The following is a 17,197-nucleotide window of genomic DNA, read 5'->3' as shown; positions in this document are numbered from 1 at the left end:
ATGACGATTTGAGTTGTGTGTTAATGCCTTGACACCATTAAGGCATTAACTTTACTTTTATAGTTTTATCTAGTCTTTTTGTTCCATTGAGGTATGTAAGTTGTATAAGTTGAATGATTTCATAATCTATAGCTAATATTAAATTATATCTTAAGAACTTGGTTTCAGAATATCAGGAAGATTTCTATTAGAGATCTTTAATTAATACATTTGTTGTTAATAAGTTAATAACGTTTACCACTCGTTAGTGTGACTTTCAAAAGGATGTTTGTACCTAGTATGCATCAAAAAAATCCCCATCTTGTTAATTAATTTTAGGTTGACTCACATGCTAAAGGTTTAAGGGCCTGAGTCAAGTTTTAAAAATAAATTTATATGCAACTATATTGAAAACAATTTTTAATACAATATATCACCTTCACCAAATGCACAAGTTTAACACTTACAAAAATAACCTGACTACGTAAATATGCTATATTAAGTCATATAAGAAACAAATACACAGATTCAGAAAGTAAATTACTCGATTTTCGTAGATTTTTTTTTTTTTAAATAAGTCCAATCAATTAGACTATACATTATTTTAAATTTTAGGGTCCTAAAGAAAATAATATTATTCGGGGCCTAAGGCGAATGACTTTTTCAGTACGTTGACTTAATCGTTGAAAATGAAATTTAATATTTTTATTTGCAACCATTTTTCGAAAAAATGATAGAAACATTTGGACAGATAATTGGACAGATAATAATCTCTTTATATCTTGCACTTTATTTTTTTTTTCAGAGAAAGGACTTTAATTAGTTTGTTGATAATTCAATGGCCGAGATAACAAGGTAGAGTTGGATTTATTCATTTAGTTCTTTTTCTCAACGAAACAATCATTAAATATACAATCTGCAGATCAAAATGCAAGTAAACTGATATTGTCACATGAAAAGTATAAATAGAGCAGATTTTATATTGAAAACTAAAGTTTAGAAGAGCATATATAGAATGTTTCTCAAAATTTTGAAAGATGGAGTCGTATGTGTAATCGGAATTAAGAACATTAAATATCAGTAACAGCAAATTGTTTTTTGAAATTTCAGTTAAGAAGAAAAAACGAGGGTATAGTCGTCATTTCCGACCTCGTGAGGTGCCCGAAATTCAGTTGGTGGTAAAAAACATTCAAAATTGTCGAATTAAAAAATTAAAAATAACTGTAAATTCTTTTTGTTGAGTTCAAAGATAAAAGGCTCAAAAATAAACAGCAGCTTCCCTTTTTTTTTATTCTTGTGAAGCAGAGAAAAAGCTCTGCTGCATCTTCTCTACTCACTCGCAGCACTTTGCGATTTTATCTTCCCAAATTTCTCAGTAAATTGAAATCTTTCAAGCAAGTCTCACCAGTGCTACTCCCAGTGCATTTTTGGTTTCTACTCTTACCTTTTTACTCTCATTGTCTGAAGTCACTGAATCAGAACTCTCTTCTGCGCCTGAGATCTCTCACTCTGTCTCAGTCTTCTCTGAGAATCTGAAGTTTTCTCCCGAGAATCTAACTTTTTGTAAGGTACTTGAAAATTTGAAGAGCCTTGGAGTAAATTTGAAAGTTTCTGCATTTTATTTATTTTTTGTGTATTCTCAGTCTATGTATTCTGCTTTACTAGATATAAAGTTGGTAGCTTTCTTACGATTTGTTTATGTCCAGTGAGTTTTTGTATCTAGCTAACTTAGTTTTTTTTTTTTTTTGTCAATTTGATAAATTTGATTTGTTGAAAGTTTCTTTCTTTGTTTAATAATCTTCTTTCTCAAGATTTAGTATACCTTTTATAATGAAAGTTCAAATTTTGGCGGATGTATGCATAAGATCTGTAGATAAGACTCTATTTTATCCAAGAGATAGGCGTAACATTTGATTGAGGAACTTGAAAACAGTGACTGAAGATCGAGAGAAAGAAAAGCAGTTCGGTCTATGTCCTAGAGTATGGTCCCCTCCATTATGTTAATCAAAAACTAGATAGGTCTTTTTGAGTGGGGTTCTTCTTCTAAAAGCTTTGATTGAAACCATGAATGGGATTGTCTTCTTTTCATCTTGAATACTTTCATTTGAGCTTATTAGCTTCCTTCCTTCTTTCCTGCAGCAACAATGGCCCAAAAGGTATCTCCATCCATGCAGTCTCTTAAATCTTTGCCCGCAGACTACAGATTTGATGGTGAAAATTCTAGTTTTGGCTTGACCAATTCTAGTATTCCAAGACAAGGTGGTTTAAGGAATGGTGTTAGTCAAGCTGATACTGCAGCTGGAGATAGTGATGATTCACCATATAGTAGTAGGCATGGTGTTTCTGTTGAAGAGCAGTCTTTAACTGATGATGTGGAGCCTGGTGCTGCTACAATGCCCTTACCTCAGAATGATGAACGCAGGTGGAGCGACACTAGTGCATATGCAAGGAAGAAGGTGGGTTTCTAGCTTAAGCTGAGAATAAACTTATATGTATATGGAATGAGATTTTGACAGTTTTTTCAACTTTAGATACTGCAATCTTGGGTTCAACTTCCAAATGGTAACTGGGAGCTTGGGAAGATACTGTCAACTTCAGGAGAAGAGTCTGTTATCTCTTTGCCTGAGGGAAAAGTAAGTGACCTTTTGTATTCCTAAGATAGGGCACGAGTTAATAATATTTCAAGTGTTTTGATTCTGCATTGATTTTAACAGGTTATGAAAGTTATATCAGAGACTCTGGTACCTGCAAATCCTGATATTCTTGATGGAGTGGATGATCTAATGCAACTAAGTTACTTAAATGAGCCATCAGTGTTGTACAATCTCAACTATAGGTACAACCAAGACATGATATATGTAAGTCTTTCCCTTGAATCTGTTCCCATATATGTTTCCAGCATTTTACTATTGTTTTTTTTTCCTAACCTTTTTCCTTTTGTGGTGGTAGACAAAAGCAGGGCCAGTTTTGGTGGCTGTGAATCCTTTCAAGGAGGTTCCTTTGTATGGAAATCGATACATAGAAGCATACAGGAAGAAATCAAATGAAAGTCCTCATGTGTATGCAATTGCAGATACAGCAATTCGTGAAATGATACGCGGTGGGATCATGCTTCTTTGTTTGTTAATTGTGGAACATTAGCATTAAAAGCATTTCAGTTCTCACACAGTTTTATCTTTTCATATCCAGATGAGGTTAACCAATCTATCATTATCAGGTTAGTAAAATGTCCTCTTTTAAGTGGATTCTTTTAATGTAATGTTTCTAGTTTGGGTTTATTGTGGTGTATTCTTATCACAAGGTTCTCTTTGTCATACAGCGGCGAGAGTGGAGCAGGGAAAACTGAGACAGCTAAGATAGCTATGCAATACTTGGCTGCTCTTGGAGGTGGAAGCGGGATTGAATATGAGATACTTAAGACTAATCCCATTTTGGAAGCATTTGGAAATGCAAAAACTTTGAGAAATGATAACTCTAGTCGTTTTGTAAGCCCTTCATCATTGTGCTTTTTTGTACAATTTGATTCTCTAGTGTGTCTGACAATACTCTTTTGGTATTATAATTTACAGGGAAAGCTGATAGAGATTCATTTTAGTGAAAGCGGAAAGATATCGGGTGCTCAAGTTCAAACCTGTAAGTGTAAACCTTACAATCACACTGCTTCACATTGTTTGTTCATTTTCCTTTACAAAAAGCTAACTTAACTTCTTCTTTTTGTGTGTTCTTCAAATTTTGCAGTCTTACTAGAAAAGGTAACTTCTTTTAAATGACTTTCCCTACTTGATATCTTTCCTTTTTGAAATGGTTCATTGACATTTTTTCTTTATACGTCGACACATTTTAACAGTCTAGAGTGGTCCAATGTGCTGAAGGAGAAAGGTCATACCATATATTTTACCAACTTTGTGCTGGGGCTTCACCTGCACTTAGAGGTAATGATTAGGAAAAATGAACACTATAAGGAGTCTTGTAAATGAGACTTTTAAGACTCTCTGACCTATCAGTTGTTGAATTATTTTTTCCTCCATTTATTTATTCACAGAGAAGCTAAATCTGACAAGCGCACATGAGTACAAATATTTGGGACAGAGTAATTGTTATTCAATCAATGGAGTTGATGATGCTGAACGTTTTCATAGTGTTAAGGTAATTCTCTCTTTCACTAGGAGACTTTCTTATTCCTCTTCTCTACTCATTTCAGAATTCTATTTTGTCTCTCTCTCGATTGATTTAAAGACTTTGATGTTACAGGAAGCTCTGGACATTGTTCATGTTAGTAAAGAAGATCAAGAAAGTGTGTTCGCAATGCTTGCTGCAGTGTTATGGCTGGGGAATGTTTCCTTCACCGTTATTGACAATGAAAACCATGTTGAGCCTGTGGCAGATGAAAGTAAGCCTGTTCAGTCCCTAACTGGTGATGCCTACTTTATTTGAGTAAATGTTTCCCTTTTCTTGTGTCTATGAACGTTGAATTTGCACTCGCTTTACTGATCTCTTTTATATATTCTTGACTTTTCTACGAGCGTCGTCTCTGAAGTTTTCTCTTTAGTTCTCTTGGGTCTTGGTGTTGGAAGTATGAGCGTTTGTTGCTTAATTCAGGTTTGTCAACTGTTGCTAAATTAATTGGGTGCAACATCAATGAGCTTAAGCTAAGTTTATCGAAACGTAACATGAGAGTTGGAAAAGATACCATTGTGCAGAAGCTAACACTACCGCAGGTATATTTTAACGAGAACTACTAGCACTTTTTTGTGTATAATCAAAAGTTGAAGTAGTATTGTTGACATTTTTTTCTCTGCTGATTTGCTTTCAGGCCATTGATGCAAGAGATGCTTTAGCAAAATCGGTTTATTCGTGCCTGTTTGACTGGCTGGTTGAACAGATCAACGAGTCTCTTGCAGTGGGGAAGAGGCGAACTGGCAGATCCATCAGCATTCTTGATATCTATGGCTTCGAATCATTTGATGTATGCTTCTTTTCTGCCCTTTAAAAAATTAAAGTTGCAATCTGACATCATTAGACCTTTATGTTGCCATTACATCTTTAAATAATGACAACTATTATAATATATTTGGTAAATGAATGTTGATTGCTCCTGAGTATCTACGTGCGTTTATGTATGCATTTTTGTTTTCTGTGTCTTACTGATTTGGGGAACAACTTTACATTCTTCTGCAGAAAAATAGTTTTGAGCAGTTCTGTATAAATTATGCAAATGAGAGATTACAGCAACACTTTAACCGTCATCTATTCAAGCTGGAGCAAGAGGTAAACTATCTCTTTCCTGATTGTAGTAATCTACTCGGTAGGGCATTCACGTAGCACTAAATATAAAAGCTCCTTTTTCTCCAATCGAAGGTGTTAATATTTCTTTCTACTGTTTCAGGAATATATCCAGGATGGTATCGACTGGACAAGGGTTGATTTTGAAGACAACCAAGATTGTCTCAGTCTCTTTGAAAAGGTAGATGATAAGAAGACGATAGACTTAGAAGCTATATAGACACCGTAATGTAATAACAGAGTTCAACTTTTAACACACCAGAGAACCATAGTTTAATTGGAGAAATGTTTACTTTTTGTCTGAGACATGTCTCGTAAGCAATTAAGTCTCTAATGTCTGTGCAGAAACCATTGGGGCTGCTTTCTCTTTTGGACGAGGAATCAACATTTCCGAATGGCACAGATCTGACACTTGCAAACAAGTTAAAACAGCATCTTCACTCTAATTCATGTTTCAGAGGAGATCGAGAGAAGCTTTTCACAGTTGTGCATTATGCAGGAGAGGTAATAGCTCTTGAAATCTCAGTGACCCCAATCAACAAGGCATTCCATGAAACAAAAAGGCATTTCTTTGGAGATATAGAAATTTGATAGCAAGCATGAATCTAGTCTCGGTCGTGAATGCTTTTTTTTTTTGTTCTGAATCAGGTTACATATGACACAACAGGATTTCTAGAGAAGAACAGAGACCTGTTGCACTTGGATTCTATTCAGCTTTTGTCCTCTTGCTCCTGCCACCTTCCTCGAGCGTTTGCTTCTAGCATGCTGATCCAATCTGAAAAACCTGTAGTCGGTCCTTTGTACAAAGCAGGTGGTGCTGATTCCCAGCGGTTGAGTGTAGCTACCAAATTTAAGGTAGCTTGTTTTGGCCTCAAACACAGACTTGGTGTTACTTTAGTTCTAGTTACCTGCTTTACTTTAAAGCTCATTATCTGCATAGATGTGATGTCAAGAATACCGCTTTGATATTGTTGTGGTTTGTGTCAAGATTACCAGTTTTTGCCTCTCATACTATGAACATTTGATGCCTCTTTACTTTAAAGCTCATTACCTGCATTGATGTGATGTGAAGATTACTAGTTGTTGCCTCTCTCACTATGAACATTTGATGCATCTTTCTTATCCTCCATAATATTTTGATTATTAATCATCTACATGGATCTTTTTGTCCAGGGTCAACTATTCCAATTGATGCAACGTTTAGGGAACACTACCCCACATTTCATTCGTTGCATCAAGCCAAATAACGTTCAGTCTCCAGGGTTGTATGAGCAAGGACTTGTCTTACAGCAGCTAAGATGTTGTGGGGTCTTAGAAGTTGTTCGAATCTCACGGTCTGGATTTCCTACAAGAGTGTCTCATCAGAAATTTGCCAGAAGGTGACGGTGCCATCCATCATCTATCAGTTATTACATGCTTATCTTCTAACCACATTGTTTCTTTAAATGATCACACAACAGGTATGGTTTCCTTCTGGTGGAGAACATTGCTGATAAAGATCCTCTAAGTGTCTCAGTTGCGATCCTCCATCAGTTCAATATCTTGCCGGAGATGTACCAAGTTGGCTACACGAAGTTGTTTTTCAGAACCGGCCAGGTATAAATAGCTAGTCGGCTTGATGTCAAAGACTTTCTTTTAGAAAGAGGCATGAATAGTAGTCTCATGTGCATTGCAGATTGGGGTTCTTGAAGATACAAGGAACCGTACACTCCATGGCATTTTACGTGTACAAAGCTCTTTTAGAGGATACCAAGCACGTTGTCACCTGAAGAAGCTTAAAATGGGAATTTCTATTCTCCAGTCATGTATAGCTCTCTTGTCTCAGTGCTTTAACATGAGATATAATTTCGGCTTAACATGAGATATGGCTTAGTCCCACCTCTTTTTCAACAGTTGTTCGTGGAGATAAAGTAAGAAAGGAGTTTGCCGAGTTACGAAGGAGGCATAGGGCTGCAGCTACTATACAAAGCCAAGTTAAAAGCAAGATTGCTAGGAAACAGTATAAGGGCATAACAGAAGCTTCTCTTGTGATACAATCAGGTAAAAAGCTTTTGTTGTACTTTTTAGATGTTGTAGGTCTTCTCATGACACTGAGTTAGTGTAATCTTCTTGCAGCAATTCGTGGTTGGTTGGTTAGAAGATGCTCAGGGGACATTGGATGGTTAAAATCTGGAGGCACTAAGGTACTAATAGGATTATATCCACATTCAAATCCTCTCACAGTATCTATTTATCTTCTTAAGTCTCATTGTTGTGTTCTGCTTTTGATTTGGTTACTAACCAACTGCGCAGACAAATGAGTCAGGCGAGGTGCTAGTAAAGGCATCTGTACTTTCCGACCTTCAACGCAGGGTACTCAAATCGGAAGCTGCTCTGCGTGAGAAAGAAGAGGAGAACGACATTCTTCAGCAGAGGCTTCAACAGTACGAGAACCGTTGGTCAGAGTACGAGACAAAGATGAAATCAATGGAAGAAATCTGGCAGAAGCAAATGCGGTCATTGCAATCTAGCCTCTCCATAGCAAAGAAAAGCCTAGCGGTCGAGGACTCTGCTAGAAACTCGGATGCATCGGTCAATGCAAGCGACGCAACGGATTGGGATTCAAGCAGTAATCAGTTCAAGAGTCAGGCAAGCAACGGAGGAGGGGGGAGACAACAACAACAGCCTATGAGTGCTGGTCTTAGTGTGATTGGACGGTTGGCGGAGGAGTTTGAACAGAGAGCTCAAGTTTTTGGTGATGATGCTAAGTTCTTGGTGGAAGTGAAGTCTGGTCAGGTGGAAGCAAACTTGAACCCGGAGAGAGAGCTGAGGAGGTTGAAACAGATGTTTGAGACGTGGAAGAAGGATTATGGAGGGAGGTTGAGGGAAACGAAGATGATACTGAGCAAACTTGGGAGTGAAGAGAGTGGCGGTTCGATGGAGAAGGTGAAGAGGAAGTGGTGGGGAAGGAGGAATAGCACTAGGTATTGATTGTTCTGGGATGGAAGTGAAGACTATTATTCTTACAGGCAAACTCTGGTCGTTTGCTGTTAAGGATTTGGCTCGTTTATTGTCTTTTTTTTTCTGGTAATGAAAGTAGTTAATGATATTTGCTATTCAATGTGAAGGATCATACAAATGATAACTTTTGTAAATTACTTTTGTAGTTTTAATATAATATCCAAAGCTAAGTTTGTGAATTTTTGTTGCTTAAGCAATGGGTAATAGAACTGCTTGCTTGCACACTTAGACGTGTAATAAGCAAGAGATGAATATACACTAGTTAATTTAAAAGATCGAATTAGAGCTAAAGTGTTCTTGTATTTTGTAGTATATATTAAGTTTGAATAATTTTTTATTATTTTCACAATTTTGGAGAATACATAATGTTTCTCCTCGGTGGAAATAATAATGCAAAATCTACATACAATACTGGAATAAAACATTGAGAATTCAATTATTTTTGGGTAACTGCAGTCTTCAGCAAAGTAATGTCAAATTCGGTTTGGCATTTTAGTTGAATGATTTATTGTATCAAACCAAAACGTAACTCAAAGGTTAAGAATTCAAGAAATCAAACTCAAAACTTTACTTTAGAAAACTAACTCAAAATTAAAGCTCTCAAATCTTTCGCCATATTTTGGCATCTTTTTATATAGAGACTATTTGGTAATACATGTAGATAACTCCTAAATATATTAAATCCTAATTTCCATAATTTGGTAGGATTAGGTTTTTACTTACCCCTTAAATTTTTTTATTCTTCAAGTTTAATTCAACATTTCTCCCTTTAAATTTGAAATCCATTTTCTCCGAATCTTCCATACCAATGAATGTCTCTCATTTCTCGAAACTTGATTATTCCTAACGCTTTAGTCAAGATGTCCGCCTTTTGCTTATTTCCCGGGACTTGTTCAATTTCAATTTTTTCTTTCTCCACATATTCTAAAAAAAAAAAAAAATCGTTGATATTTTTCTAAATTGTGTATTTGGTTAGACTCCATATTACAACATAAGAAAACTCAAGAAGATTTGCATTCTCCAGAAACGATTTTGTACCGAAACTCTTCTATTAGATTTGTTTTTATTTTTTCTTCTTTAAAATCAGCCGTTGATATTGTTTTTGATTAGTAATTATAGTATCCACTTTCTTCTCATTAGTTATGTAAAACATATCCAGAGAATTATAATGGACATTCTTCTCACAAAAATGGTTGTGTCAAATCGCCTAAAGAGTCGCAACTAGAGAGACTAAGCGGTACTTGTCATTTATAGTGGCGACTATTACTCATGGAAACTGAGATGTTTGTTGCATCTTTATATGATATACAGCTTGAAAAAATGATTTCAAAATATAGTGCAACTTACAAACGCCTTATGTTTTTTTTTTTGAAAGAATGTTAAATTTATTCAAAAAAAAGCTTTTTACAACATGTGTGATTTTAGTTTTAGATTGTTTAAGTAAAAAGTGAAATTTGAAAGACGAACTCTAACTTCATCTTGGCTTCATCTCTAATCCCTAGTAGCAAACCAGGTTATTAAACCATACGTGACGTCTTATATTTGCTGTTTCGTGACAGAAAATAATGCATTATACACAGTTTCCTAACGGGGAGACTTGGCTCTAATTTGTGCCTTATGTTGGAGCAGCATATGTTAAATCGCTAAGTAGAAAGAATGGAGTTAGCTGATTATTATTCTGTTAAGTATCTATATTTTGATATGTCAATTTCGAACAAGTTCGATCAATATGGTTTTGCTAGCTCGATCAATATAAACTTATTTTTATGAGGGCTTAACATTAACTTTGGCGCAGCAGCTTATTTTTAACGAACTCATTAATTAAATCGCAACAAAGCAGAAACTCACAATGTCAATAAGATGATCTTATATAGAAACAGAAAGAAAAGAAATTACATTCATAAAGATGAACTACTCAAACTGAAATAATTAAGATGAAACAAAGGAATATTAAAAACACAAGTAAAACTGATGAAGATACATGTCAATAGCTATTAAAGAATCGGTGATTTCCTGGATAGTTGATAACACCAATTATCATCTCACACAAGAAAATATAGGAGAAAATAAACCCGAGAAGGCATGACCTCTTCAAGATCATAGTCTACAACACTGCAAGCTATAGAGATCCCCAAAGTTATGATGACCATAACATAACCCACACAGAACTCATCTATTGGAAAAAGCAATTGCATTAAAGCCACTACACCAAAAAGGATGGATAAAGTGAGAATAGAGACTCCTAGGGTTCGGTGATAGTAGATTGTGATGAAGATGATGAAGAAAATCACCAATGGCACAAACGACCGTAGACAGGAACCAGACCTATAAGCTATGGTTGGAGTTTCATCAGAGCACAGAGACTTGACCAGCAAAATCACGTAGAGAGACACCAAACTCATCCCAACATACTTGTAGATAACTTGGCTCTCGTCTTTGAAGACTTCCATCAACTGTGTGAATCCACATAGGCAGAGGCTAGCCAGTATGACCCAACAAACTCGAGCCCGTGTGTCATTCACCCATTTAACTACAACTTTATCTGAAGGATTCGCCATTTTCTTGTTCGGAATGAGAAAACGAGGAAAAATATGGATAAGAACGATTTTGGTTTACCAAAGAGCGCTCTCTATCTCTATACAATTAGTTTGTTACTCTATATATTTAAGGGTGAGTCACGTGGGTTCATGATTCTCAACCACTCGATTCCAACAGTTTTCAATTTAATCTTGCGATCTTAAATTTATTTTCTCCCTGGTTACATCTGGTGTGATGACGTGTTGTAGTTTCTCTCTCTGTCCGTTAGTGTCATTTAACATTTAGCGATTGATGGGCATCCGTTTTCACCAAAACTGAAATGTACAAAGTTACTGTCATGAACAGTCTCTAACATGTAAAAGGCAACCCTAATTTGTCATTTGTTGATCATGTTCTTTTATCCTAAAGGTACCACAATTTTACCGAACAATTCAAAAGAGTAAAATAACTTATTTGCACGGTTCGTGGTAGTCCAGTGGCGCTTGAGGGAATATATCCAATACGCCGAACTCTGGTTTGAATCCCGCTGACCATACGGATATGTGCTATTGCTTTCGGCTCATTTGAATGCTTAGGAAAGGATCTATCTACCGGCTGTACCTCTACCCGGAGATTAGGTATGTGTCTTTAATAGACCCGGGTTTAACCCTTCTTATTTTTTTTTTAAAAAAAAAACTTATTTCCTTGAAAAAAAAATCGAATATCTCAAACAGAATCCCAGATTTTTCGAAATCTGAATAACGTTACAAAATCCTTCAAGTTTTTCTTTTTCCTTTTTAATAAAGGCTTAAAATCTTTCAAGTTTCGGCTATCTAAGGTTTATTTCGTCTTTTCATTTGCCAACACATTTCAAACGTATATCCTAACTTTTTTTTTTTTGTGCAAATCAATACTATTAAATCTAAGAAACAATAAAATACAATAAGTTGGTCTGATGCTGGTGATATTTTTTAACCCGTAGTAATCAAATGATTTCATATATAAGTAACCCGTAGTAACTTATATATTGTGATGGTTGATTCCCAATAAGTAAATTTAATACTAATAAAACTCGATAGGCACATTTCGTTTTTCAGTAAATTAACGAACCATGCATAATTCATAAGCAAACACTGTAGAAAAAAAAGAGAAAGATAGTTCAGCAGTCGTTCTTCCAAAAACATATCCTAAAATAGAGTTACGTTGGACAAACAAAACCCTAAAATAATAAAGGCAAACATAATATTTAGACTTGCGGCAGCTGCTCTTCTACCAACGACGATTAGGACCACTTGCTGGTGAATAGAAGACAGACTCGGCATCACTCTCAATATCAATATCATGATCATTATCAAGTACTCCATGTTCTTCTCCATCAGCTGCTTCATTGCTTCGACCTGCGCTCTGTGCATCGTTGCCTTGATTGTCATCGCCACCGTCTTGGGTCTGAGCTGCTAACTCTTCAGCAGCAACACAACGTCGACAGCATTTACTTAACATCAAGTTAGTCACAAACGTACAGCAAACGTGGTGCCTAAAATCAAAACAAGTCTCGCGTTTTTTTCCTGGCGTAGTGTGCGCAGATTGTGACAGTCACGGATAGTATCCCATCGGAAAACCCGAAGTCTTGTCCGACTTGCGCAATCTTTAGAACACTGGCTATGTGTAGATACGCACACGTACAGCTTGAGAAAATGACAGATTGACATGTAGTATAAGGTTATAAATGGTTTTTATGTTTTTTTTGCCAAGGAAATGGTTTTTATGTTATTTAGGAATGCCCTACTTTTTATTGTTTTGCATGAGCGTAAACGAACGGGAATTTCTTTTTTTTTTTGTAAAAACAAACGGGAATCTTAGAGCATCTTTATCCAAAGACACTAGAGGGGTTCTTAGCGTGTGGGTCCCGCGTAGGACCCACTTTTTTTTAAGAAACCGGTTACCAAAACTACCAAATAGTAGTCGGTCCTTAAGGGTTTCTTACACGGTTCGCGGGCTCCACTGACACGTGGCGGCTCGCGATTGGTTCGTTTTTAATTTTTTTTCTTTTCTAAATTCGAAAAAGTAAAAAAAAAAAAATTTAAGTATACCAAATGGGGTTTCTAGGATAACGATGCTCTTATATGTATACAACTTTGTCAACCCTTATATTTTTGTCTAGTTAAAACTTAGGTTCACCCCTACGGTGAACCTTTAAATTCACCATCTCTCTTACTACCAATCAAAGTGCCACCTAGATAATTAATAAAAAATATTAAATTGTATTTAAAATTTTAAAATAGTTGAAAAAAGAATGATGTCTAACAAAACCCTAAATCTTAAATTCTAAACCCTAAATCTAAATCTAACCCCTAAATACTAAACTCAAACCATATACTCTAAACCCAAATAGTAAACCCTAAACCCCAACTCTATACTATAAACCCAAATCCTAAACCGTAAACCCAAACTGTAAACTAAAATCCTACACCCTAAATCCAAACCGTAGACTCTAAACCCAAACCCAAATCCTAGACCCTAAACCAAACTGTAAACCTTAAATCCAAATCAAACCTTTTGGGTTTAAGATTTACGGTTTGGGTTTAGGGTTTACGGTTTGGGTTTAGGGTCTAGGATTCAGGTTTTGGATATAATGTTTGAGTTTAGAGTTTAGGTTTATGAATTGGGTTTAGGGTATAGGGTTTGGGTTTATGATCTAGGGTTTGGGTTTAGGATTTATGGTTTAGAGTTTAAGTTTAGGATTTAGGGTTTAGAGTTTAGGTTTAAGATTTAGAGTTTGGGTTTAAGGTTTTGGGTTTAGAATTTAGGGTTTAGAATTTAAGATTTAGGTTTGGTAGTGGCATCGTTTTCTTTTTTCAATTATTTTGATTTTTTTTAAAAAAAATTTACTATTTTTATTAATATTCTAGCTGGTAATCAAATAATATTCTACCTGACACTTTGATTGGTTATAATAAGAGTGGTGAATTTAAAGATTTATCTTAGGGGGTCAACCTAAGTTTTGTCATTTTGTCTCTACCAACGTAATTATTTACATTAATGTTATTTCTAGAAGCATTATATTTGAGATACAAATAGTGAAATAGAGTAACACAACACTCATCATGTCTATCCATTTTAGGACTAGTTATCCACCCCAAATCCATTATCATCCCGGGTTTCTTGTCCAACATGGCAACATCTGTTGGCAAAAAATGTATATTCACTCACGGTCACTTTCTATAGGTCAATTATTGCTACACACACATTTTGTTCCAACAACCTATTGAATCCCAACTAAAATATATGAGATTTTAGGATTACTCAGGTTGTATGTGTGTGTGAAGCCCAAATGGGTAAAGAGAGAGAGCTTGGGAGCGATTTGAGAAGAAGAGAGACTAAAGAGTGTTTATGTGTCTAAGAGATTGGTAACAAGTCTGAGAACGTGTATAGAGATTCAGAATGAGAGAATAGAGAGTTTAGAGAGACAAAGTATCATGAGATTATGAAGGAGGAAGGGAAATCCCCCTTACTCACTTAAGAGTTACAAAACATCACTTATGAGCTTATATATGCTCTTTACAACTTGCAATCATAAACCTAAATCTAAGGGCTGTTATAACTTGAATTTAAATGGATGAATGAGATGGAAAGATGGTCTTGGTCGTGGCTGTGCTCTTCCTGATGGATAATTGGTCCATTTGAATCTGGTCAAGGGAAGGCTGGCTCCTTATTAGCTAGCTAAAGGCTCCCATGAATCTGCCCACTTCTTTTGCTAGATACATGGTCTCCTTTTGCTTTTACTTTACAGCAAGGGACTCTCCTTTCCAGCCTGTCACTCGCCAGCCTATCCTTTGTCTTCTTCTCTTAAGAGTTTCACCAGCCTCTCCTTTGTCTTCTTCTCTTAAGAGTTTTGTCTTCTTCTCTTAAGAGTTTTGTGTTCTCTTACTGTGGTAACTCTCCAAAGTTACTGTGGTAACTTTAGAGTTACTGTCTCAACCAAATATTCTCCAAATGGTGTCTAAGTCCCTCCTGGACTTAAACCCAATCTTCCACAGCCATAAGATCACTTCTTGACTTCTTAAAACCCTCCTGAAGCTTGACATACAATCTTTATAAGACTTGCCCTCTCTTTGCACTAGACCCAAACTACTCCATACTTCTCCTTTCACTCCATTTCTATTCTTCAAGTTAACACTCCCCCTCAAGCTTGACTCTTAGGAGATCCTAAGTCAAGCTTGGAACCTTGAAGAATCCCCTCATTAAAAACCTTACAAGGAAAACCCTTTGGGACAAAACTTTGTAAGGGAAAAAGAGTAGGTTCCTCAAGGCCTAGGGATTGGTCATTGAGCCTTTGTGTCTTAGAACCAATGTAGTTGGACACAAAGAACTCTGGATCGTGGCTTAACTGGTGCAGCAACTCATCAAGACTTTGCGCACTTAACAACTCAGCTTCACCTCTTCATGGAACCGGTTTGAAGCCTCCCCCTCTCAACTGACTTCACAGCCATCTTAGAGAAGCTAGGACACGACCAGATCATCTTCAAAACACCAGTGAGGCTGATCAACACTTCACACACGGCTTGCCCTCTTCATAGACCAGGTTTGGAATCTCCCCCTCTCAACAGACTTCACAGCCTCTTTAGAGAAGCTAAGAGATGATCCGGAACTGTTTAATGAGGCGCCAAGCAAAGGTACCTGATACATATCCCAAAGGTGCATCAGTACTTATCAAGAAACATCACACAATCCATTCAATCATTTTAAGTATCATTTCTAGACTTTGATTTGAAATGATGAATGTATTGAATTGAATTGAGCTTAGGACACTTCCCTTTTGTTTTGGTGAGTTCCCACTCGGCCATTGCACCATCTCCATGGCATCATCAACTTCTTGGAAAGGCAGAATGGATTCATCAGCTTCTCATCAATCACTTCACCATAAAAGCCGCTTTGATCAGTTCACCTTCACCCTTAGACTACCTAGAATAACTCCTGCTGATGATCCGTTGTAGAAGCCTTTGCAATGACTTGTTACTGACCATGGATCATATGCATTAAGACTCCCCCTCAAGCTTAGACTATAAGGAGCTAAGCTTGTGATGATCATATGCATCCTCATGGTCTTATAACTATCAGTCTTTCATGATAGCTTTCTTCTTGTGAGTTTACTCTCTTCCTTAACCAGGAACTAGGGTGTTTGAATCACCATAGAGAGACTCACAAGACACACTTCTCATTGGATAATGACCCATGCTACACTTCCTGTAGTCTTTGGACTGGATATGTCCAATGGTATTATGCAATGGCCATCTCTCATTGCATAATCAATCACACTACACTTCCTGTAGATTATGGACTAACATGTCCTAGTGATGATATGCAATGGCATAAGACCTTTGTCTCTACATTCTTTGCTGTTGGCGAGTTACATGTATCACACTCCTTGTGTACCTAACACCACCACAACTCAATGCAAGATCAGATCATCCCATTGGGATCAAACCAAGATTATCCATCCTGTTTGATCACCAATGCCACAATAATATATGATACTTGAAACAAGCTAGACAATCAAGACAAGAACAAGCAAAGACAATGTATGCTTTCAACAATACACTGATCTTTTAGGTTCAATTCAGTTTTTTTTTAAATGCAACAATAGATGAATGCATTAGGTTACATACGACAAGAGTGACTCAATTCATGCTTATGCTCACTAGTTTTATCAAAGACAATGATCCAAATAGCTTAGACATACTTCTAAATGCTTATAAGACATCACTGATGGATTTAACTATGGCATAGCAACAATCAGAATTGGACTGAGTCAAGACAAGCAGATTTCAATCTCTAACAATGACAATGCAAGTTCTATACAATACATTGACATCCTAGGTTATTCAATATATATATGATTTTTTTTTTTTTTAAGTTCTCTAAATGCAATGCAAGCTTACATCAGTACATTTGCAATTTAGGCTCATTTTTAAATGCATTACTACATGAATGCACAATCTTAAAGCATTAGCTATATGATGCAACAGGTTCAATCCATGAGCAATATTAAGGCTATGCACAACAGTTTCAATCAAAACCAATGATGCAAGCAACTTAGACAATTTCTAATTTATGCAAGACTTTCATTGATGGATTAAACATAGACAATAGCATCAGATAACAATAGGATTGAATTTAGAAAGTATGAGTCATGCTTATGTATGCAAAACGACTTATCAATCATGATGCAAGCAGCAGAGACATTCTACTCAATTCTACAACACATTCATGATGATTCAAGCTATGGCAACACACAAGACAATGCAATAAACAAAACATGAGATTCTGGGACTCTAGACATTACTTAATATCAATAAGACAATGCAGCAGCAAAACATTTTCAGTGCAATTAGCCTAGACATTCTACTAGAAGCTATAA

At 36.2% G+C, this 17,197-nt stretch overlaps 2 protein-coding genes across 3 annotated transcripts; one reads left to right on the top strand and one right to left on the bottom strand.

Moving 5' to 3' along the window:
* Window positions 1–1,261: 1,261 nt before the first annotated feature.
* On the top strand, window positions 1,262–8,441 carry LOC106425131 (myosin-1). 2 transcript variants are annotated; one of them, XM_013865846.3, is made up of 24 exons: window positions 1,263–1,547; window positions 2,119–2,435; window positions 2,511–2,612; window positions 2,694–2,837; window positions 2,929–3,079; window positions 3,169–3,196; window positions 3,299–3,464; window positions 3,549–3,612; window positions 3,718–3,731; window positions 3,827–3,911; window positions 4,022–4,125; window positions 4,231–4,369; window positions 4,579–4,697; window positions 4,793–4,945; window positions 5,158–5,247; window positions 5,366–5,443; window positions 5,608–5,766; window positions 5,911–6,117; window positions 6,436–6,641; window positions 6,723–6,858; window positions 6,938–7,067; window positions 7,156–7,302; window positions 7,378–7,445; window positions 7,555–8,441. In XM_013865846.3, exons 2-24 carry the CDS (start codon window positions 2,124–2,126, stop codon window positions 8,230–8,232), a joined length of 3,480 nt encoding a protein of 1,159 aa, XP_013721300.1. In that variant the 5' UTR covers window positions 1,263–1,547; window positions 2,119–2,123; the 3' UTR covers window positions 8,233–8,441. The 2 variants fall into 2 exon arrangements, with proteins under 2 accessions (XP_048612636.1, XP_013721300.1); XM_048756679.1 differs by having other exon boundaries at window positions 1,262–1,547; window positions 4,022–4,369.
* Window positions 8,442–10,304: 1,863 nt separating this feature from the next.
* LOC106425089 lies at window positions 10,305–10,820 on the bottom strand. Its single transcript, XM_013865813.1, has one exon. The coding sequence runs from the start codon at window positions 10,818–10,820 to the stop codon at window positions 10,305–10,307; it is 516 nt and encodes a 171-aa protein (XP_013721267.1).
* Window positions 10,821–17,197: the final 6,377 nt, after the last annotated feature.

Source organism: Brassica napus, chromosome C5 (genome assembly GCF_020379485.1).
Source record: "Brassica napus cultivar Da-Ae chromosome C5, Da-Ae, whole genome shotgun sequence".
Classification (NCBI taxonomy): Eukaryota; Viridiplantae; Streptophyta; class Magnoliopsida; order Brassicales; family Brassicaceae; genus Brassica; species Brassica napus.
This window is presented reverse-complemented; position numbering and strand designations above follow the sequence as displayed.